The sequence below is a fragment of the Patagioenas fasciata genome, chromosome 2 (genome assembly GCF_037038585.1).
Source record: "Patagioenas fasciata isolate bPatFas1 chromosome 2, bPatFas1.hap1, whole genome shotgun sequence".
NCBI classification, from domain to species: domain Eukaryota; kingdom Metazoa; phylum Chordata; class Aves; order Columbiformes; family Columbidae; genus Patagioenas; species Patagioenas fasciata.
In genome coordinates this window covers 52,477,260-52,501,328 of record NC_092521.1, presented here as the reverse complement: position 1 = coordinate 52,501,328, position 24,069 = coordinate 52,477,260, and the positions used below count along the sequence as shown (strand labels likewise).

General features: G+C 43.0%; 1 protein-coding gene and 1 long non-coding RNA gene across 3 annotated transcripts in view; both read right to left on the bottom strand.

Annotated features, from left to right (window-relative positions):
- EMILIN2 (elastin microfibril interfacer 2) overlaps positions 1 to 8,049 on the bottom strand; it is a 38,479-nt gene extending 30,430 nt beyond the window's left edge. For both annotated transcript variants that reach the window (XM_065829985.2, XM_071804216.1), the window contains exons 1-2: positions 7,839 to 8,049; positions 7,529 to 7,651 (exon numbers count right to left, since the gene is read on the bottom strand). In XM_065829985.2, the coding sequence (XP_065686057.1) occupies positions 7,529 to 7,651; positions 7,839 to 7,963 (248 nt within the window). In that variant the 5' untranslated portion in view covers positions 7,964 to 8,049. The remainder of the gene's footprint in view (positions 1 to 7,528; positions 7,652 to 7,838) is intronic.
- Positions 8,050 to 10,378: 2,329 nt separating this feature from the next.
- Positions 10,379 to 23,827, bottom strand: LOC139827174 (uncharacterized). The gene is made up of 4 exons (XR_011737463.1): positions 22,378 to 23,827; positions 13,521 to 13,615; positions 12,865 to 12,938; positions 10,379 to 11,561 (listed from the first exon to the last, which is right to left on the bottom strand). It is a non-coding gene; the product is annotated as an uncharacterized lncRNA (long non-coding RNA).
- Positions 23,828 to 24,069: the final 242 nt, after the last annotated feature.

Here is a 24,069-nt window from a genome sequence, read left to right as displayed (position 1 = left end):
GATGGGAGCAGAGAATTCCTTTTGTCTGCAAGGAACTGCAAGGAGGCAGAGACTTGGCACAGGCAACTTGCATTCCTCCCTCCTGCTCCATCTCCAGCGCATCGGCTGTCAGGATGGAGGGAGAAAAGTTGCTTTTCTCTGCCTCTAAAGAACTCTGTCCCCTCATCTATTTGTGCCAGGGAAGGCACAGAGAATCACAGTGCCCAAATCAGCTCACTACAGCCTGGTCTCTCACCCATGGTTCTCTTTAACGCTGAATATTAACTCAACACATCCAAGAGAATCTGGCTGAATGTTACTGCAGAGTTTGTTTCTTTTTCAATAAGAGGAGCAGAAGATCGCAGGAACTGGACGAAGACAAAAATGCTCAACTCTTGTCAGACAACACCACAGGGTATCATGTATAGTTCCATTCAAAATCTCTAGAAGTGCCATTGTTCATCACTTATATAGTGAATTTTGATGTCACTCACCCCAGTTAGAATTCTTCTATCCAAAATACAAGATTCAAATTACAATTTTCTCTTTTGGGAGAGAAATATTTCTTCTTGGGAAGAAACAACAAAGGAAGCGCATACTCTGAAACATGCCCCTATGTCTCATACTAGCATTTTGTTTTTCCAGTGATATGTGTTTGTATGTGTGCATGAATATACACATCTCTAAATACCTCTCCCCACCCCATCACTCTCTCTTGCCCCCTCAGCCACCAAGGATTCTATTCTTACAAAGCTGACCATTGAAGTCCAGTAGGGAATGCCCAAAAAATAAGTTTCAGCTTTGAAACTTTCATACTCTTAAATGTTCATTAATTACCCCTCCTGAAAGGCAAGTAGGCAGTCTCTTCTAATGAGTAGAGAAACCAAGACACAGGATGCATTTACCTAACTTAGAGTCACAGACAGTCTGTGACAAGGCTCAAAGCAGAGCTTTTTTTTGGGATTTACAAACTTGAGTTACCTTACATGGTTTCTTCCCTCCATTTTGCTGCAAGATAAACCTATGCCAGTCAACCACACGACAGACCAACAGCAAACCACTAAAAACCCACTAAATAAAATGCAATAGGAGAACCGTGAAAATACAATGCTTTCAAATGGATTTCACAGACTGGTTGGGGTTGGAAGGGACCTCTGGGGATCATCTTGTCCAGCCCACCTGCTAAAGCAGGATCACCCAGAGCAGATCACACAGGAATGTGTCCTGGTGGGTCTTGAATGTCTCAAGAGAAAGAGACTCCACAACCTCTCTGGGCAGCCTGTTCCAGTGCTCTGGCACCCTCAAAGTAAAGAAGTTTCTCCTTGTATTCAGATGTAACCTCCTGTGCTTCAGCCTGTGCCTGTTGCCCCTCATCCTACTGTTGGGCACCACTGAAAGGAGTCTGGTCCCATCCTCTTGACACCCACCCTTGAGATATTTATAAACATTGATGAGATCCCCTCTCAGCCTTCTCTTCTCCATGTTGAACAGACCCAGCTCTCTCAGTCTCTCCTCATAAGAAAGATGCTACAGACCTCTAACCATCTTCATATCCCACTGATGGACTCCCTCCAGTAATTCCTTGTCCTTCTTAAACTGGGGAGCCCAGAACTGGACACAGTTCTCCAGATGAGGCCTCACCAGGGCAGAGTAGAGAGGGAGGCGAACCTCCCTCTACCTGCTGGCCACACTCTTCTTAATACACCCTTTCAGAAGAACTTTGTAGAGCAGCACTGTGATTTAGTCTAAAAGTGATGGAGCAGGAAGTGACTCCACAACAGGTGATGTTTTAACAACACCCTCACCGACCTCTCCCAGCAGCGGGGACCGAGTTTCTCATCTTACGCCAGTGAGGATGCAGAGCACTGCTCCTGAGAAACTGAGCTCCAGTGGTATCTCTTCTGCTTCTCTGCCCATGAAAGAAGCTTATTGCTAGGATCACGCCAAGAAAGAGCTACTGCTGGCAGAATATGTGAAAACATGCACAGCATAAGATAACCCATATTTTGATGAATGCAAAAGCTAATGTGTGGTCTTGACTAGGACCTTAACTTTATGAATAAAACGCTGCATTGCTCTGAGAGTTGATACTTTTCAAGACACCAGGTCAAAAGTGAACCAGAAGAGAGAGAAAAGATGAGATGTGAATGCAAAATAGAACTCAGATGGGAGTAATAATCTACAATGTGTAAACTGGCATTGCCCACTTTCTAATGGTGCAGAATGCTCCTTGGTTATTTGGGTAACTGAAGACAGAATAAACCAGGTCAGCAGCTCTCTAAGATTAGTAATTTGCTGTTTTGGCAACACTTTCATGCTCAACAGAAGAGACCCCAGACCTCCAGGGGTCACACATTTCTCAAACAATAAAAGCATAAAAACTCCATTTATTTACATTAACAGGAACTGAGGAGCAGTTTTTTGAATTATTGCAACAAACTCGAATGATGTGTGAAATGAAAATTCTGTGTCCAGCTCCCAGAGGACAAAGACTCTGTTGCGTTCAGTGCATGGAGACAGAGATAGATGCACAATTTCAGGCTCGAGGAGACAGCCAGGAAAGTTTACCACACCCAGCAGGCGCTCAAAGATTTTCAAACAAGCACTCCAGGAAACTGAAGCACGTTCTGAAGTTAAGTTTCCTTACTGTTTTCAATGCAGAACCCCTTAGGCTAACCTCCCTATGTAGTCAGCTAGCTGGAGCCTGTACAAAGAAACTCTGCTTCACACAAAATACACTAAGCAGGAAAAAAAAATCCTAAAGATCTTTCTAGATATATGGAGGGGAAACATTAAACAACCCTCACTTTCCCTTCAAGTTTTTGTGCATCCTGAAAGTTTTTCTCATGACATATGCATTGCTAGACTCCAGTGACAAACAGGCTCTGATCTGTGCTGACTTGTGTAGCTTAGGTTTGATCCTGCCTGGTGCTGAGCACTCTGACACTGGTCTGTATGCTTAGTCTCAGAGAAAAATACACTGGGACTGTTGAAGGGTGGAAAACCACATGTGGATATCCTAGATGTGGATTTCCTACATGCTCTTAGTCTGGGGCTGATGTGTTCCACTCAGGTCACTCTGGAGTTGCCAGAAAATCAAAATAAAAACCAAAAAAAGATGAAGCCATTTAGCTTCAACTGGAAAACTGATACTCTGTTTTTCAGTAACAAAATCCTCACTTTTACTCAATACTATTTTATTAATAAACATTTAATACTGCTAATTAAAACCTGTGTGTTACACAGTATAGTCATCTATCCTGATATTTATGATTGCAGAAAATTAGAAGTAACAGTCTCTACAGTTACTTGAATCTTATGCCTTAAATCTTCCTCTTGGCAACAATTAAAACCTTGACTAGTTTGGCAGTGGGGTTATTTATGGTCATTTGAAAGTACTAAATGTCAAGAAGTTGGAAAACATTGCTCAATGAGAGATTTGGAAACGCTTGCTAATTTAGCTATTGATTCATTCATCATTTCCTTGACTATTTTCTAAGCACATGCAACCTGGTGAAATAATGAGTTTGCTTATTACATGTTTATCATTAGTGTTAAGTTGAGAAGCTCACACTAAATCATGAATTCAGCTCCCCACAAGCTAAGGACAGGTGACCTGACTCGTTATACACTTAAGCACACAAACATCTTGACTCACATGGGCAGAATTAATGGGGAGAACTGATAAAACAACCTTTCTTCAAGATCCTGAGCAACCTGATCTAACTTTGAAGCTCGCTTTGCTGTTGGCTGGGGGCTATGGGAGGATTACGTGACCTCCAGAGGTTCCTGCCAGTCTAAATTTTTTCCTGTTTGATTTACTACCTCGCATGGGGAAGTCCCATTTGCCAGTTCCATAGCAAAGATGGAAAGCCAGAAAACATCCCTCTGCTTCAGTCACTTCAGTTCACTCCAAAATTTTAAATGAAAGCAGGTTTGCCCCCAAATGGGCCATAATTGGAGCACCTACAGTACGGTCCAGTGTCCCAACACACTCTACAGCACAAGAGGCAAAACAAACAACTGATATAACAACATCCTACCTTGAAGCAGATACACTGACCAGAGGATGCCCCAGAGAAGCCACAACCCTAAAGAGTGTGTAGGATATAGCCAGAAGGGCAACATATTTTTCTTTTAGAATCAGACAACACAATTAGAATTATTAGAAATTTGTAACTAATAAAGTTACTAACCCATTCATAAGAAAGCTAGGAAAGGAAATTCACAACAAAACAAGTAGGGAAGGGGTCAGTTATTTATGAAGCTATATTAAATTTCAAAACATACAAGCTCTTTTTTAGTGGGTAAAAACACTAATATTTTGTATAAGTATCTTTCAGTCCAATGGCCCACTAATAACAAAGTTACTCCCTCCTTTGCTAGCCACAGTTTCAAGAAAAATAAATCAGGATCCCCCCATACTACAAAGGGAATATACTTCAAAGGGCCTCTCTGCTTTTTCTTTCTACTCCCTCTCTTCCTATCTCTTGAACAGCCACAGTTCAACTCACATTCATCCTTGGCACCTTAATCAGCCAAAGCATTCACTAATTTTTCACTGAGGAAACGCACTATCAAGCCTAAACACCTATAAAACACTTAAACAATGAAGTGTAATAATTTCCTCAATTTCAACTTAACATTTCAGGAAATAAACCCTGTAGCCAAACTCAAATTACAGTTAACGCTCCCAGAAGTGCAGTCATTCCAACAGTGTATATTTTTCCAGACAAATGATATTTTAATGGGCCTAAAGGGTAGATAAAAAGGGTTCATGTACGCATATGATTTTTAGGCTTAATCAACAGAGCTTTCTATTTCTAAAAAAAATTTAAAAAAATAAATCAATCAGTGCTGACTATATTCCACATCTGAAATACACACTCTCTTGTATGTGAACACATAGAATTCAGGAATACATTGGATGTTTAAGGCAGTGAAACACTCCCACAAAAAATGCAGTGAGCTTTTTAATTTAAGTAAATGTTATGCATAACCTAGACTGCACCTAAACACTAGAAGGACTCTTTAAACCTTGTCTTAAACTAATTTAAATCCATAGTAAATCCAGTGACTGATCAAAAAAAAAAAGCCCTAATAGTACTTAAGTACTAATAAAACCCATACATCTACGATACAGTTAACAAACACTTTGTTTGATTTGGATCTCACTGTCCCCACTGTTTGCAGCAGAATGAGCTCTCAGATGAACCTTGGGTATCGGAAGGAGACGACACAGGGACTGTAGTTTATTCTGATGAATATCTCCTATTTAGTTCATTTTTAACTTCTCTATGTAAGAGTATAAAGGAAAAAAGACAATTTCAGTAAAGTCCTCACAGTCATTTCTTTGTTGCCTTTATATCTCCTTCCTGTCCTATTTTTGTCAACATTAGCTAACAAACATACATAAACATGTTTTGTTATTAAGACCGTTACTTCTACTGAATATTTTTCAGAGGAATTAAGTTACTCCTGGTCACAGGAGTTTGCAGGATTTAAACCATGTATTTCAAATGCTTTGGATTAGTTCCTTTCTTACTCTGCCACTAAGAGAATGCATGCATCAGCAACAGACAGAAAAATAAGAGAGTCTATGAACAGAGAGTTTTGGACATAATAAGATTTCAAGGTTTTGATATTCCAGCTGCTTTCAGTGTTAATCAGCTGGTGCTGTGATAAGTAGTTAAAATGTTGTATGTTAAGAATAAGGAATTACTTTGCAGTTATGAAGAAAATAACAGGGATGTTCACCAAAGAAAGTCAAATTAAGGAAACAAAGACTTACAATAAGTATCTAATTCCATTCTCAAAAGAACAAAAAAACCCCATGAGATGGGCCACAGCAAGCGAGACCAAATGTCTGTTTAGCCCCATATTCTCTCCCTGACATCAGCCAACTCCAGATGTTTAGGAGAAGCACAAGGACAGACAATGCCACTTCAAAGAATCACAGAGTCATCTGGAAGAGATGGGACTTCTGGAGGTCACCCAGTCCAGCCCCTGCTCAAGCTGGGCTTCCCCTTCTGACTCTTGCCAAAGATCTCACCCACTCAAGCAGTTCTCAGTTCAGGAATTTTCTGAGCTGGAAGCAACGCCTTTGCACTTTCTTCATTATCTACTAGCACATAGTCCAAGAAAATCTTAATTTACCGCCTCTGACATTCCTTATCTTAATGTTTAGTGATTTATGTGTTCAAAGAGCTCAGTTTCAACCACTCCTCACTCCTCCAGGGCTCCACTATCGAGACTCCACATGACAGAGGGCAAACCCCATTACACAGTACATAAGATCAGTTAGAAGTCCAGAATTACCAGTTCAACACTCCAAAGGGAAACAAGGGAAATTACACAAGACAGTGCTACTCAGCTGTCTGCTGCCTTTGTTATTTCCCTCAAACTCTAGTGTTTATATACTCCAATAGAGAAAAGCTATTTTTTAAACAAAAAATAACAACCCAAACAAACAGAAAACAGTGCATTTGAATGCCATACGCCCAATACCTATTGTCACAGACTCCAGGGCAGCAGCGCCATTGATGTCTGCAGTCTGTTTCGGGACCTTGCAGCACCAGTCTTATCCTCACTACTTCATGTCAAAATAAAAACTAGTAATTCTTTGTTGTAAGAGAATCCTCACTCCAACTCTGAGCCTAACCCCATGAAAATCTATGAGTGCCTTTCCACTGACTTCTGGGCAAGGTAAAATGATCTCACAGAGCGCTTATCAACTACAGCTTTCAAACAGAAGTATGCAAATATTACTGCTTTTAAAGTGGGGAAACTGAGGAAAGGGGATTTGGCTGGGACCAGCCAGGAGATAAGTGAGACACAGCTGTTTTGTGACTCCTGCTCTACCTGCAGGCCCACACTGCCTCACTCCCGTACACCCTGTTGTAGGTGGTCACTCTACCGGCTACCACATGGCCACACTCCAGAACAGGAAACTTAAAATCAAACAAGTAACTTTGTACTACCCCTACAGAAACCTCTTTGTTGGCTGCTCTCCTCACTGGACAGCTGACAGGGATACTCATGCAGGCTGTAAACGCGCTGCCTCCCGTTCCTGGCTCTCCGCCGCCGCTACGCACCGACCCAGCAACACGGAGCAACCACAAAACCGGCTCTGAGCACCGCGGTACCCCGGCAAACCCGGGGCGGGGTGCGCAGGTGTGTTCCCAGCAGGTGCTGGCGTTCCCGCCGCCCATGCTCAGCCTGGGTGCTCCCCCCGCGGCAGCCCGGCCAGACCAGGGGTGCCAGCCCAGCGCCCCCTGGGCTGCGCGCAGCGGACTGGCTGCTCGGACCAACGAGGCGCTCAATCTGGCTCTAATTAGCTTCGGCAGACTGATGTTTGCAACCAGAGTCAGCGCTTTGTTCGGGGCGCGCTGAGGACCAGAGGGCGGTACGCGCCCTCCTGCCTTGGCCATACGCTCTTTGGGGAACCGGGAACAGCCCGAGGGAAGCGGCAGCGACCGCTTCTGCGCTGGCGCTCGGCAGCGGGTGGCCGAGCGCTTTCCCTCCCGAGGTCGCTCCCTCGGCTACTTACACCGGGGTGGGCTGGCAGGGGAATTGGTTCCAAGCGCATTTGTACTGGGCCTGGACGTAGCTCTCCGTCCCGTCCAGCACCGAGCAGCTCACGTTCTTGTTCACTATGTAGGCGCACCAGTTCCTGGGGGTGAAAAGGCAAGGGCCGTCAGGGACGGGCAAGCAGGAGGGGGCCCGCACGCCACCCCAGCCCGCCCGCCCCGGCGACCCCGGCTGCCCCAGCCCGCAAGCCCGCCCGCCTCAGCCCGCCCCGGCTCGCCCCGCCGCCGGCAACGGCTCCCGCAGCCCCCTCCGGGGCGGGCGGTACTCACTTGCTGCGGGAGCCCGGCCGGCTGTACCGCAGGTGCGGGGTGGCGTGGCTGAGCCCGGCGCCCAGGGCGAGGAGGAGCGGCAGCGCCCAGCCCGAGGGCGCCACGGACCCTGGGCACAGCTCCATGGGGCGAGCGAGGAGGGCCGGTGCCGCTCCGCGGGCTCCCTCCGTCCGTCTGTCCCTCTGTCCGTCCCGCCCGCCCTCGCCCGCTCCCAGCTCCCTCACTGACGCAAATCCCCCCACCCCGTTTCCGCCCTCCACGGCGGCTCCGCACACCCCTCTGGCCGAGACGCCTCTCCCCTCCAGCCCGCCCGGCCGGCCCCGGCCCCTGCCGCGGCCCCGCTCGCTCCCGGCCCCCCGCCCCGCTCTCGCCCCTCGGCCGCGGAGCAGCGGCGCTACGCGCAGGGGCAGCCGCCAGCCCCAGGCGTTTGAGCGGGGCCCCCGGGGGCAGCCACAGCGCCTCGTCCCCGGCCCGAGATGGCTGGTGGGCGCCCCCGAGCCCGTTTTTCCCACTGGAAAGCTGATGTGGGGAGAGAGTCGGGCCCCTGGGAAGGAGCGGGGCAGGCAGGGGGCTATGCCCTCTCCCCCATGGGCAGTTCCTGAGCCAAGGGCAAGTGGGGCTGTTTCACGCCCCGTGGACTCGCGCTGTGTGTGAGGAGGTTTTGGTGGGCTCGCTGTTCCTGTGGTCCTACTTGACACCACAGCCTCAGCAGGGTTAGTGTTGCCTTGCATGGCCCAACAGCTCATTGTGACCCTTGGACCTGGGAGGGCTGCTGGTGGCTACACCTGTGAGTGACCTGCCGTAGGCCATTGTTCATAAGGGGAACCATTGCTGGGCCACGAGACCAATGGGTGTTCAGATTCACTCAGGCGTTAAAATCTGATTCGGGCACCTTGAGTGGATGGCTTGCAAGGCCATCTGTGATGGGTCCTACCATGGTCCAGACTACAGGGAGGCTCCTCTGTCCTCCTCAGCTCCTGCTTTTTTTGAGTGATTGCTTTGGATTCAGACAAAACTGAAGCATCAAGGCTGGGCCAGGGCGGGCTGCTCCTGCCAGAGGAGAGGAAGGGAAGGGAGAGAGCTGTCCTTGGGTGGAGCAGAGGTTGGGTGGGAGATTTGGGAGTAGTGCCTGCTGCTGCTGAGCCTGACCAGCCCACTTGTTGCAGGGCCTCCCGTGGCCGCAGCAGCCACTCAGGCTTTCTAGGTCTCACATGCAGGCAGCAGGGCTAAGCCTTTTCTTCTGCTGTAGGCAGCAGCCTGCCTGAGCTAAACCTGGTCCTCATTGTCTACCCTGACCTGCTGAAACAGGCAGGTTTCATCTGCCAGTCTTGCAGTGGGTCTCGCCCAACGACTTCACTCGGCCTCTGAGTCTGACAAGGAAATTAGCTTTAAATGCTGAGGTCAAAATTATGCTTTCAAACTGCTTTTTAGTAATTGTTTCGCTGGAAACGTGCACTAAAGGTTTCTGCCCCCGAGAGAAATGTGCCATGTTCCAGATGGGTAGGAACACTTCGCTGGTGATAAGTAGCATCAGGAAAACAAGAGATTATTATTGTCGCTTCAATCTGTCCTGTTTCACTTGAAAAAATTGCATCCTCCTAACACTCTGCAGCTGCTTTGGAGAGGGTAGCACCTCACTGTCTAAGAAATTATGCTTCAGGCAAAGGTTAAACAATTTGCTGTGCCACTGTTTACATTTGCAAGAACACGCCATCCAGGCATCATTATTTGTGCCAGCAGAAATTATTTGGAGTTTCTCCAGCTCGAAGAAAGCAAGACTACAGTTCAGTCCCTAAAAAGCAATGAAGAAGTCTCACTCTTCCTTTTTACCCTCCTCGTCCAGTCAAGGAACTCATGAAGTTGGTCCTTTTCCAAAAGTGATGAGCAACATGGAAGAGCTGTACATTGTCCCACATCGGGAAAGTCGTTAAATAATGAAGGACTGAGGTCATACCCATCTTGAGAATGACTGCATAGTACAAAAATTAATAGGCTGATTTAAACAAAATGAGCATGAAACAACAGTCTGTTTCCATATGCAAAGCATTGAGCTTATACTTTGGTGAGGGGAGATAAAGCAGATGTTATCTGATTTGCCATAAGGGCACCTTTCTAACCTGTGAACCGCAGACTCGACTGTGTGGTCAAGAGTAACACGGGGCTCTATTAGAAGGAGAGTTGCTACAGCCTTTGCTTACCCCATGGATATGGCAGATAATGAGTCAGGAGCTGCCTATAGTTTCAGGACTCTGTCCTTGGAAAAATCTTTACTCAAGAACTGTGCAAGAAAGTCTCTCTCTTGATTTCTGATGTAGAGGCATTGTCCCTTTACTGTCTGGATCAACTGCTTTGTAAATATTATGAAACAGGACTTTGATAGTATTTGCTGCCATTACTTTAAAAGGGTGCATGAGACTTCTTCCACTGCAAAGCACAGCGTATTTTTGAGTTTGTTTCATTTAAAATAATCCATAAAAATGAAAACCAAAATCCTGTAGGACCATTCACTTCTCCTCACTGAAACCAGAGCTCTGTGGGAACTTGAATGCAGGTGCTGTTGCAGGGACTGAAGTTTTATGCGTGGCTGTGTGACAGCTCAGTAAGGAGTAACAGCAGAGGATGACTTGTGCTGAGAGGTATTAAGCTGAACAGAGATGGATGAATTTGGGCTGATGCACAGAGCTGACCTCAACTCCTCTGACACTCATACTGGGCCTGTGATATCAGCTGATCCAACAACAACCAGGACAGAAACTGGGCTCTTCCAGGAGGATCTTCAGCTCAGGTGCGCACTGGACATGCGGTCCCAGCTCTGCTCATGGCTGCATTTTTTCTATGGGTGTAACTCGTTTTATTTCAGAGTGTAAGTATGAAGTTTAATAGTGCTCTTAAGGAGACAGCAATGCTCACACTTTATTTTTCTGTCTTGTAGCCTCTTGTCTCTAAAATTCACAGAAATCCCAAGACAGATGATTCTTGCAGTACATGGAAAGCATCCTCCCACCCCTCCCTCCAAATGGAGTGTGTAGTCTGTGATTGCACTTCGATGCCTAGCGAGGTCAGTTCACATGTCGCTGGGAGATGGAGATCACAGACGTGAGTCCATAAATCCTTTTAAATAGTTCTCAAGTTCTTGTTTCTTTACTAAGCAGTCTGGCTGTGTTTTCAGCACTAAGATAACCGCACTTTCATACTTCCTAACAGGATAATGACAGGGAAACGGCTGGAGCCACCATGTGCAAGGGTCTGCCAGAGAGAAAGGTGCACAGGGTGGGTGAGCAGAATAAATACCAAAAACATTACCAGAGTATTTACTGCAGAACTCCAAAAGATAAATGTGTCTTTTATGGTGTGGTGCATGGAGAGACTGTCTGTTCTCCCTGCAGTTTACTCTTCTTAGGTATCATCTCTTTCTGTGGATTTCAGCAATAAATTGATTTTTGAATTCTGGGTTCCTTTTCTTTAGGATCACTGCCTCAAAAAATCACCGTAATAACTTGAGATGAGGTTTTTTTCAGAGGGGTGTTTGTACTCCATTGACACTTCTCTTCAATAAAAAAGCTCTCTTGTCTAGAAATATTGTCCATGGCAGAGAAGGTCTTTCAGGTACTTCTCACATGGCCATCAGACGTGAGAAGCCAACCTGCAGCTGTGCGAGGTCTGGCTTTACATTTGGTCCTGTATTAACTCTGTCCATGGATCAAAGCAGGTCACAGTGTCCCTCTGGAAAGATGAAACTGGTATAAGAGAACAAAGGAAAGTCTGAAAGGAAGCTGTAGGAAACTCCAGGCTAATAGAGGAAGGCTGGATTGAGGACTATGATGCATGCTGGTTTGGATATACCAGGAAATTCACTCCGTGGGGAAAGAGAAGTTTGAATACTTTTTGCAGAGGTATGATACATTCATTTGGCCTGACGTATATGTCACTACATAATAATCTTAAAATTAACATTTCTAATTCAAGTCTAGGATTGGTGTCCTCCAAGTTCTCCCCTCTCAGATCAGGTCATGAGCTTTTTTTTTGCAATATCTTTTCAAAAATTATTCCCCACTGCAACGGTCAGGTTTCAACTTTGAAATTTTAATGCATAATCACCTCTCTAAAGTCAGTCAGACACATACTTAGCTGTGAATGTTTAATGAAAATTAATGACCGAATGAAAAGTAACAGATGTTAATAAAATTACTATATATAAACATGTTAAATTAAGGAAAAAAATCCAAGCCCTAGTCAGGGATGAATAAATAAACAAAGGAGAGGAGGGAGAACAGAAGATTTTGGTTTTCTTTTTGCTGCAGAGCCACCTTGGAAGGCCACAACAGTTACACAACTATCAAGATTTTGTTAATTCCACAAAAAAAAACCTGTAGTAGAGACCCACTCTAGCAGCTTTGGAGGTTGCAGACAAATAGCCCATGCAGTCCTGACCAGTGCCCAGGCCACATCCTCACTGAGCTGAAGGGCCGTGTTTGCCTATCCAGGTGCTGATGGTGTAGGGTTGTCTGAGCTCTGTGGAACAGGCTGGAGGATGTTCCAGTGCATGGGTGGGCAACCTGGCAGCTCCAGCCTTTCTTCCTTGGTGTTACTTCCTTTTTGAGGGAAAACATTTGTGCTGAGATTACCTATTTAAGTAGAAAAACAAATCAGTGTACTACAAACAACACAAACATTGCCCAGGGTTGCATTAAATGTTTGTATTAAAACTGATGCTTTTTTATTGCCGTAGTTATGGTTTTGGCTAGAGAACAAAATAAACAAATACTAGATCCTGGGAACAGCTATATGAGCACACTGCTACAATCTGGTCTGGACTTCAAGGCAGGACAGCAGAGATCAATATACATTATTCTCCACCAGGAAGAATGATCTGCCTGAGTGTTGGAGCATCATAAACCACAAGTGTGTCACATTTTTGGAACGTCCTGTCTGCTTTGTACTGAATAGACATGATAACTAAAGAAATAGGGTTTAAAGTCTACACTGCTTCCACCGGAAAGATAAGTGCTCTCTCAATATTACTTACTATACAATGTGAGAGGACTGAGTGACACATCATCCACTGTTACCACAGATTTCTGAGCACAGCCAGTCTGAAGCCTGTGCAAAGAGAAGATATCAGAGTGTAGGATGACAACCAGAGGAAAATATTTTAATGCTCTGTGAGATCTTTCAGTGAAGAGCCCAAGACTGGGTGACACATGCACAAAGGTGGAAGAAGTTAAGGAGCACTGGAAAAAAGATCAGAGGAGGTCAGCGTTGCTTGGCAGATGGGGTTGGGGTCAGGGGAATAGAGGAGGTTTGGGGAAGAGGTTTCTTTTGTGTCTGCTTATCTTTGATTTAGTGGAATCACCAAATGACTTCAATGGAGAAGATGCATAATGTTCTTTTGATCTTTCCACAGCTACTACTGCTGTAATCTGCACATACAGTAGGACAGAGTTGGTTCATACAAAGCTACATCTGCTACCTGTGCACAGACCCTTCAAAAAACCTGCAGGCAAATTGCTGAGTCTGAAACTGTTTGCATTGCTTATCCTTGCTGTAAAGAGTTTCTTCCAGTCTTGCTTGTTATGAAATCAAGAATTGGCATATTCGTTTTGACATCCCACCTCTGGTGGCACTGCAATAGTTCAGGATAAAGAATAAAACCGAGGGCATTAATTATTGTGCAGTCCTTACCTCCAATACAGAGCAGTTTCCAGAGGCGTGCGCAGCCCTTCTTCATGTGCCTCTCTCTGATTAAATGTGTCAGATCTCAGCTTTTTAGAGATGAGCTGGAAAGGAGAGAAAGGGAGTGGCAAATGACTTTACAGTGTTTTGGACAAAGTTGTCCACAGATTTTTTTTAAAAATTACATTGTTCCTGATTGAAAATTACATTATTCTGAAGCTTTAATTCCTTGTCTATCAGTTTATCCAGTCTCTTGCTGAAGTTCCTGGTATAACTAAGCAAGAAAGTTTAACAAGTTAACCGCAACAGGTTCGAGTTTCTATGCAGACATTATAGTCTCAGTTTAGGCATAATAATGTTGGTTTATTCCAATGAATTGATTAAAAATGCGGTAAGTTCACTTAAAATTAAAACAAGAAGCTCTTCCTGAAAACAAGAGGTGGAAATTCTTAGTGTCGTTAAGATCTAATACTGTAAGTCACAACATCGTTCTTGCTTCCTTGGAAAAAAATAACTCCTGGCTAAATTACTTCCCCATCAAAAAAAAAAAAAGAAAAAAAAACAACCAAACCACCGCTATTTTTAAGGAAACCTTCTGATTCTTATCTATTTTGAATTCAAAAGCAAGGTTAAATTTAACTTCTGTTCAACTTGCACTCTGTAAAGAAGACTTAGAGTTCTTAAGAAAAATTTGTGTTTCAAAGTGAGCTAACCAAACACAAAAATGCCAGGAATATTTTAAATAAGACCTCATTAGGTAAAGACCATGACCACAAATATTTCATGCCTCTCTGCAGTCACACCATGTTTTTAGAAGAGGATTTATATAGGCTAATTCATTTTTCTAATTCAGCCATTTGGACACTGAGCAAATTTCTTCAGCTTCTCTAGTTTCTCCCTGGTGGAAGATGCTGCTCATTATTTGTCCTGTAAATTCTCATTGAGCTTACAGCATTTTGAAGGTGCAAAACCCCAAATAAAAGCCAAACCCACGATCTTTTCTTCATCTTCCTTCTCCAATGTTACATTTTCACTGGATGATGATGATATGTGGCTGTCCTTAATCTCAAAACTACAATTTGAACTGTATGACTGCAGCTTCTGGTGAACAAAGTGAAGCGACAGCTCCAGGCCCCAGTTCCTGCAGGCAGTGATTGTCCTCAGGACCCTTTACTCAGTCCCCAAAGGTGCTTTTGTTTGGTCGGACACTGGCAACCCCCTACAAATACAGGCTGTAATACTTTCATGCACGCAGACCTACCTAAGGAGCAGGACATCCTAGATAATACTAAGGCTATCACAAGCCAATTCATAAAAATCAACCCATAGCTTCTACCCAAAAGAGTTTACAGCCAAATCAGACTCAGGCAGCATATGACATTTTGTCTATTTCTCACCACAGCTGTGAGCTCCAGTATTGTAATGTGACAAATCATTCCTGTTTTTTTTCCTAATGTAATATGCAAAGCAAACGATCTGATCATTTTTTTGCAGTTGTTTTTGATTCTCTGTTTATCATTCGAGAGTTTCAAAGGAAGTGGCAGTTTAAGAAGTTAAACAAAAGAAGAAAGAAGAAGTAAAATTTAAGAGGTTGCACAAGAGTTTAACTGGGGATAAGACACAAAAAGGTGCTGGAGATAAGGTGTAGAAAGAGGAGGTGGTGAGCTCCACGGTGTAAGGATGCACAGCATCTTGTTCTGATGGTATGCTCAAATCCTGTGAAATCTCATTATTCACACATTTGCTTTATTGTATTGTACTCTTTTGTACTTCATGTACTCTGACATGAATTTCTGTTAATTGGGGCTCAGAGGAAAGTGTTTGTTCTTCCTCAGGCTCCCTGTATGGTGAGGAGAGTCTGGCTGTAAATGCTCCACTATTGAACCTAAAGACCTGAGGGGATGTATGGTTGCAAAAAAAAAAAAAAAGTATACCAAGAAGCAAATTAAACTGGAAAAAATAAAAAAAAGAAGAGACTTTGTATCTCATTTTGTTCACAGCTTACAAAAAAAAAATCTGTGTTTATTCTAGAGATTATTCTAGTAATTAATTTCAATAAATTATTCTCCAGAAATGTTTCACATTGTTTCATAATTGTGTGTCTCATTGTGTGTTAATCAGACTGTGCAAATCATTTGTATTAAATTTCTCAGGGCTGCAATTAAAGTAGTGATAGGAGTGCTTTGATGTGATCAGTTAGGCAATATCTAAATACGCCAAGGGCAACATCCTTACAGTAGGTAAATACTTCACTCCTACCAGTTTTTATGAGAGTTAACAGCCCGCACCTCCATGAAAACCAGAGGTTAAGCATCCAAGGTTTGTTTCAATCAAACCTCTGCTAGATAACATCACTGCATATCATGTGGGTGCATAGTGTGCCTCACTTTCTTGCCTCCTTTTGAAAATCTGAGGCAAGAATCAGGAGTTTAATTAAACAAAACCAAACATTCTTCTGTTCAGACATGCTGGGTTAAAGCAGTTCCATGACTTAGACAGCAAAGTCCATGGAGAACGGGGAGGCACAGAAGTGTTTTCAACAGACAATGGCCTTGTTGGTTGTTTCTTTCCAGTACTGGGAAAAGTGGGTGGGTAGGTTTAAATGCTAAATCCTAACAAGCTATAATCGTGCAGTTGATTGCAATTAGTAGACTGTGAGGAGTATATAAATACATACTTAAACCCTCTCACCACTGACATTTCCATTCTGCATCATAATATCCTTTAGCTGAGTAAGTATTTAGAAATGTTGATAAATATTTAGATTTTAGGACATCTCAGCCAATTCAGCAGTATCTGCAAGTTGTCTGTGAGCTGAGTCCAGCTCAGTCTTCAATTTCCTTTTTTCCCACCTGAGATCAAAAACTCCTGGTGACGCAATTTCCTCTGATTCTTTCGGACGCATCCCATGCTTCAGCACCCTTCCTGCTGCAGCCTGCATGGATGCGCCTTCTTGATCAGCCACAGACTTGTGTCCTCTTTAATTTGTCTTTTATTGTTAAAAGGAAATATCCACGGCCAAAAGAGGGTGTGTCTTTTACATCATTTTGGAAGAGCAGCATCTACAGGGATGATGGTTGATGGAGCAGAAGTTAAAAATTATGAACATTGCTGGTGTGTTTCCTGTGTGGTGGGCTGAAAAATTGGTGGATCAAATGACTGTAATACTTTCACTGAACAACAAGGATGTATGCAGTAGTGGTAAAATGAACTCATGTTTTCAGTATTTACTTAAGAGAACATAAGATACGAAGAATTTATGTATAGCAGCATGTGTTCAAGAATGAACTCAGTCATGGACTCAATTCAGGGCATCTGGCATTATTTACAGCATTTGCTTTTACTTTTAGGAGCACAGAATTTCAGGCTTGTAGAGTGTTATTTAAAATATTTTTTTTAATGACAGTTAGTATCAAATCCAAACTTTAGGATGAACTCTGTCAGGTATTCTTAATACTTTCTGTAACTGTTGGTGTTAGGCTTTTTGTTTTATTCCCTTTTGACATCTACAGAAAAACACGGGGGGTTCATTACTGCTCTAGGATGAGAAATTATTAAGGAAGGAATTCTGTTGTTTTATATGTACCTGGTAGTGATGCTAGAACAAAATCAGAGCTGTGTTGTCTTCAGTGTTACGCAGTCTCAAGCTTTGTGCCAGGTCCGGTCGCTACAGAGAGTTTTGCCACTTCAGTTATACTAACAGCATTAAAGCCAGAAAAAGATTTGCAGATACAGATGTGGTTATCGTGCATAAACCATCATCGCCTCTTTCAGTTTGGGAAGTGGTTAAACCCTGTGCCAGATGAAATTCCCTGTATCCCAGCAATAACAGCGCCCACTCTAAGTGGTGTAGTCCAGCTGAGGCTGGGGTGGAGGGGGAGGCAGCAGGAAGAAAGCAGAGGAAAAGGAGTAGGAAGATTTAATCTTTTCTTTCATGTTATGTAGCTCTTTCTGAAGGAAATGAAAACCTTACATTTGTTATTGCTGTTTAGAAATACATTGGGTAGTGTTTCTCTTGTTTCACATTTAAGTGTGGAGAAACAGAACAATCTCTGCTCTGAATTGGGGCCCTCCCTCATGTCAGTCTACATGTTCAGTTAGAACAGCTTTCCAGTGTTGCCAACAACAGGGCACTTGAAGGCAAGCATCGAGTTAATAAGTCATGCCACCTCCCTCCTACTCTTTCCCTGAAATTTGTCATTAATAATGAAATAACATCACAGCGGCTGTAACTGTAGATGTATTTTTAACCCACACTGGGGGGAAATAAATTGTTTCCTAATTGGAGGTCAAGGAAGCTACTGCAAATAGTGTACTACAGAAGATTAGCAGGAATTATGAGGACAGTTCTCTTTCACAGAAGATGATTGTATCTAGAGCAAGTAAAGAAAGTCAAATGTCTGGAATCATCAACTGTGTATAACTGAAGAAGTTTAGATTAGTTTTAGATAACTCATAAGAGCCTCTTCACTGACTGTGTCATGAGACAGCCAAAACTTTGCTGCCTCATGCATGAGTTGTCCTTTTTTCTCTGAAAGAGTGGGAATGCTCCCAAGACCTTTATTCCTAGAGAGGTCTCATCAGTTCAACAGACGCTACAAGTTACAGCAGTGAAACCCTGATGGAGGATGAATGTCTTATCACTGTTAGATTATGGGATGTATTTTGTTTCGTCAGTCTTCTCTTTAAAAAAATAAGGTGCAAAAAATAATCTCTGCAACTACCGTGTTTCGTTTGTCTTTCTTTTTTTTTTGGTACTGCAGCTTCTACATTTTGCTTTTTCATTCAAGCTCCAGTTCCTGGAATTCCAGCATGATTTGAACACTTCAGATTGTATTGCAAGAAAAAGTTAGTTCTGGCATTCATTTGCAGAGAGTAATTTGAAAACCTGACTCAAAACCATCCTACAGACTCAGAAACAAAAAGGAAAGTACAAAGAATTGTATACTTTTGAAATCTTATTACTTTTAAGCCAGTCTCCTGATGGTTTTTATTGCTAGAGCTCTGCAGTAACTTGCTGTCTCTATCCAACTGCTCCTGACTTTCAGCAGTCCTCTGGAGTTGCTATTCTGGAGTTGGCAATGCAGATTATCTTAAAGCACTATTTGCTATGTGGCATACTAAAAGGCAGCACAGACTTTAATTAACTTCTCTATCCAATTATGGAATCAGAGTGCTTCACTCTTCCATCTTATGGCTCAGCCTTCCTTTAGAATTACTTTATTCCTTTTTCCTTGTGTGTAGGCTTTCTCTGGTAAAGGTTGTTTATCTGGGTTGAGTTATTGGTGTGAAACTTATAGAATACTGTAACTTAGAGTACAAGACACTCTCCCTTTTTTCCTTCAATTCGGTCTGTGATAACTGGGTATTTATTTTTCAGCTGCCTCCTGAATCCACAAACAGCACTTCACGCCTGACTCATTTCTTAGTGACTTGCAAAAGTCTTCTGAGACAAGTAAGTGTTCACAATTGTTTCCAGGCTAAAGTGATTCTAAGCGTGAGGAGCTCAGCTTAAAATTCAAGCCTAGATCCTTTGCATGGGTATATACTCTTGTTTTTAGGCAATTAACAAAAAAACCCAAACCAACAAAAAAAAATTACAAAGGTCCACAGCCAAACATTGCAACATAGGTTGGACACACGTCCAGGGATGGAAACAAAACAATCCTTTTCTGCGGACCGTCTCTAGGGTCTGGTCCTGTTTTGCAATTGGCAAAAAATGGTTATAAAAGATATTACGCTGACAACAAAATCTCACTGCTGTTGAGGACGAGGTTGGCTTGGGCCTTTTGAAGGTGAGGGGCCTCTGTAGGTTCCACGCTCTGCACGAATCCTGCGCAGTCTGTGACAGGCACTGCCGGAGCAGTAAGTACAAAGTTGCTCAGTGCATGTGCAGTTGGTGCTGTAGCCAAGATTGTTGATAACGCACAATGTATCCATTTGTGGCTCTTAGACCACTAGCAGACTGGTCTGTGGGGCACTGAGAAAAGCGTGCAGTTGCTGTGAAACTAGGCAAAATACCAACAAAAAAATGTGGGTTTTTGCTTTTCCTACCAGACATTGCATTTGATTGTACAATACGGGGTATGGGTTTGTACAGAGTACATCTTGGCTGGCAGATCCCCGGGGCTGTTTCAGATGGGCATCCTGAATTCTGGGCACCTCTGTCTGTGCATCTGATGCAGCTGCATGGACCTGCTGCTGACAAAAATGCAGGCTTTTGGAACATTCAGCTTTGCAGGCATGTAAATGAATGATGGCTTCTGCCTCTGGTCAAAACATTTATCCAGTGTAGCAGGGTATCAGATTGTTGAAAAAGATAAGACCCATCCACGACTGCTCTCCTGTAATTATTAGAGCCTTGGTTCTTTTTCTGATATTTTAAACAAAGAAAAAGAGAGAAAACATTATCTTTGAGTGCAGATTACTAAATGACAGATCATCCAAAACAGCCAGATTTTGCAGCTATAACAGTCAGTTGTCATCACCATCTTGTACACAAATGGGTACTGAAAAAGAACCACCGTATTGTGTTCCAAGGATGGAAATCCAGTGCTTGATTTTCAGTAGTACTGAATAGCCAGCAGCTCCCACAGAAGTCTACTGCATCACTACCTGCAGGAATGAATCCTATTTAATCATTCATTTCCATCCTGGAGGAATTTATACCTGCAGACTTAATCTGAAGTTTAGGAAAGAAAAGAATTAATCACATGAAGTGACATCCAGCATTTCATCTGCAAAGCCTTTTGGACTCTTTGGCAGAGGTAATCTGACAGTTCTTTTTCATCCTAAAGATTCTGTTTTTCCTTTTTTCTTTTAAGAGAAAATTTACATTTATCACTCACAAATCTTTCTCAATCTTTACTGAATATATATATGCAGAGGGTTAGAAAAAAAAGTCCTATTTTAAAAGGCAGAAGAAATTGTGCAGATGAAAGCTCTCAATGTTATGGAATCTGAGATGGCATTATTTATTTTTCACCAAAGTGAATTTTAACGTGATTTGACTACTTCCGTATCTCTCTCTTTGTGTAGTTGCTTTGTCAGAGCATTCCAAGAGCAATAATGAACCTTGCCTAAAACCTGAGGAATGTTCTCACAAATTTCCTTCTTTCCCAGGAATCAGGAGCACTGCTGGAAGGAGTGAAGGGAGATATACCATTAGCGTGCATGCAAAATATGGCAATATGGTTCCAAAGACAGAGCAGACTTAAGATTGACAGCTGTGATTTTCAGATTCAGAAACATTCTGAAAGCTGAGAACAAAAGAACAAGGTAACGATTAATAAACGTGCAGATTTCCAAAGTTTCAACTGCATTGTGTTTTGCAAAATTGCATTTTAATGCAGAACACTGAACTGCTTTCTGCTTTGCCAACTCAGGAAAAAGAGCCCAGATTTCTTTCCAGTTCTTACCCCCCAGGAAGATGGCATATTTTTCATTATTATTTTTCACATGCAATCTCTGCACATGCAGGAGAGTTTTTCAACAAAGGAAAGGCTCACATTTCAAGCAGTGCTGTGGAAAATGCTCCATATCATCAGGTCCTTGACACACTACATAGACGTGTCAGCATGTCTTTATAAGGATCTGGAACAGTCAGTCTTGGCAACAGAGCTAACCAGCAAACTCTTTGACCCCCAAATTCCTCTATTTTGATAGTGTTATCATGTACCATGTATTTGACACAGGGTCATGGTTACTCTCTTACATACAGGCAACTTTCAGAAGAGAAACTGGGTAATGCTTATTCAAGAGGAATCAAGTTTGAAGTGATAATCTGGGCTCTAAAACAAATAAGTCACAAATATCCTTTGCTTTATGGCTATGCTAGTTTTCTTATCTGCTGAGGGCAAGAAGATCTAAAATATGAAACAATTCTGACAAATCACTTGAAAACATGGTTCTGCTATTGAGCAGATACATCTGAAAAGGCAAAAAAAAGAAAATAGCATGAAAGTATACCATTTGATTAAACATCATGAATCATAAATGAGGTTTAAATTTCTTTAGTAACATCCTAAATGTAAAAGTTGGAATATAAACAAATCTGAATAAACCATGTTAATTCCTATTAATTCTATTGCCAAAATTCTAACAAAAGCATCCATGTCTTGCTTTTTATCCAAGTCTGGCAGAGACACCTCCAGACCCTCAGGGAATACAGAAGAGTTCAGAAGTTCACTTGCTATTTGCACTTCAACACATTTGGTTAAAATAACATTTCCATTCTTTCTTTACACCAGAAGTCATATATATTACTGTTTTAAAAACACTTCAGGAAAAAAAAATCAACACGAACATTTTAAATGTGTTTACGGGATTTAAGAATCAGTGTATCAATATATAAGGAACAACTCTTCGCCAGAATACCTGGTATGTAAAGCGCACAAAGTATATCTGCATATATCTATGTTTTTTTTCTCTTTCTTGAAGTCCACTTAATTTTCTAGAGAATACTGCTTACACTTCTGAAATATTAACATAAAAATATGCCTCAGACTTGCATAGCCTAGAACCCATGTTCCCACGCTGTGATTCAGTGGGTGGTTGAGTAATTGGGGATTAGACGGCTCTGGCTCTGAAAGTCACTAAAATCCCCACAAAGAAGACAGGAAATCTTAAAAAACAAGAGTGTTTTCTTTCCCATAAGAAAAACAGCTTATTGTACCACTAAATGTTTAAAAATTATTCTCTCTCTGTGATCTTTCAGTGACTCAGGGGAGCTATGTGATCACAAATGTGAGGAAAAGTAGGCTGTGAAAAGTCGTTTGGAATAGGGTATTTGGCGTAAGTAAGTTGAAAATCCAGTGCACTGAGGGTTTGCAATGTGTAATCACTAGAATCCTGAAACTGCGCCTACCTGTCCATGTCAGGAGTCTCACTGGTGAGCTCATCCATAGATCTACAACAGTAACTCTCTCGCATAGATGCGTCCATCTCTCAGTTCAGATTTCACTTTGGTGTTACCTGGGATTTTATTTTCAGGAACTCCAGCAGTTTCTGGTTTTCTGCTCATCTTCTCTGTTGCCTTCAGGATTTATTTGTAGGGAACTCCTACCACAGAGCTGAGTCTCTTGAGGGCTCTTGAAGTCATCTGTCAGTAACCTCTACGGCTGGTTCATCTCCATACCCCAAGCCGCTTCAGTCTTCAAAGCATCCAGCCATAGAAGCCTAACAAACTGCAAGGTCTTCTTTTGGGAGACGCAATTTCAAAGCCACTGATGTCTGGTTCCTTTCGCGTTCTCCATTGCTTCCACACTTCCCCTCTTCCTGCCACACACTCCTCCGTTCAGACTTCTCTGAGGGCTCTTGTCTATATTTGAAATATCTTGGCACACGTGGGCAGTAAAGTTTGGTAGAGCAGAAGGGACACTGCCAGCATCACAGGTTTACTCTCAATCACAGTTCAGAGGAAAAAGTAAAATCCCTTTTGGCTTTGTGCAGTGTGAGACAAGTACAGCACTCCGCCAGTGCTCCTGCTGGGCTCACAGCATTCGCAAAGTAAGAAGGAGGACAAGAATGGTCAAATCTCGTACAGGTTGGACACTCTGATACTGACTCCCAGATGGGCTCAGTTCTGCAGGTAGATAAAATCTCCATCCGGAGATGGGTAAGTCAGTCTTGGCCTGACCACCCACTTTCAGAGGGACTTTTTTTCCTCTCAAGCTGTGCCTGACAATGAACTGCCTTTGGCATCTGAAGGCTCTCCACTCAGAATGGAATTACAAACTTCAAAACGGTGCTTAAAATGCCAATGAAGGACATGGCTACTTGCAAGCTTGCACAAGTCTGCCTAACAGCACACTGCAACAGCAACACACCAGAACTTAGTTAACTGATCTAACCCGTCCCCCTTTTTACTGCGCTGGTGCAGCAGTTCGACTCAACCAGCCTTGCTGTGTTACCTTCAGGTCAGTTCAGGCGTGGATGACAGAAGATAAAGTTGCTATACTGAAGGCAGCTCTCTGTAGCCAATTATCTGCCAGAATTACCATTTGCAACAGAAGCAGGCTCAATTTCAGCATGCGAGGCTTCTCGCTTGTCTACCAGTCTTCAGTCTGCTTCCACTTCAGCAGCTCTGCTTTGATTTCCCGTCACCGAGCTGGCTCTGGTATGCATTACTGAAACTACTCAGGACTGCTTCTGCCAGAAATCCCTAACATTATGAGGACTTCTAACCATCCCTTCTCACTTTTCACAGTACATCCTCTGTCCTAGAATTGCCCCAGGACCCTGCTGAAGAAAAGAAGCTCTTGAGCAACTCGCACAGCGGCCTCCTCCATTGTTTCGGAAGAATTCACTGCATTCCTCAGGCTGTCAGGAATCTTCCTCTTGCACAACCAGCTCTTCCAGCTTGAGCAGAGCTGGACCTGCGATCTGTATCTTCCAACGCAGCAGTCATTAATTTCGGTCATTACTATATACACACATGTGCTAAAAGATCCTGAGAGTTAAAAAGACAGGTTCTTGAAAGTAAGACAAACCTTGCCTGTTTATTATGAGGCAGTCTTTAATTATGTACTAATTTTATGATACCGCCATTTCAGTTCTC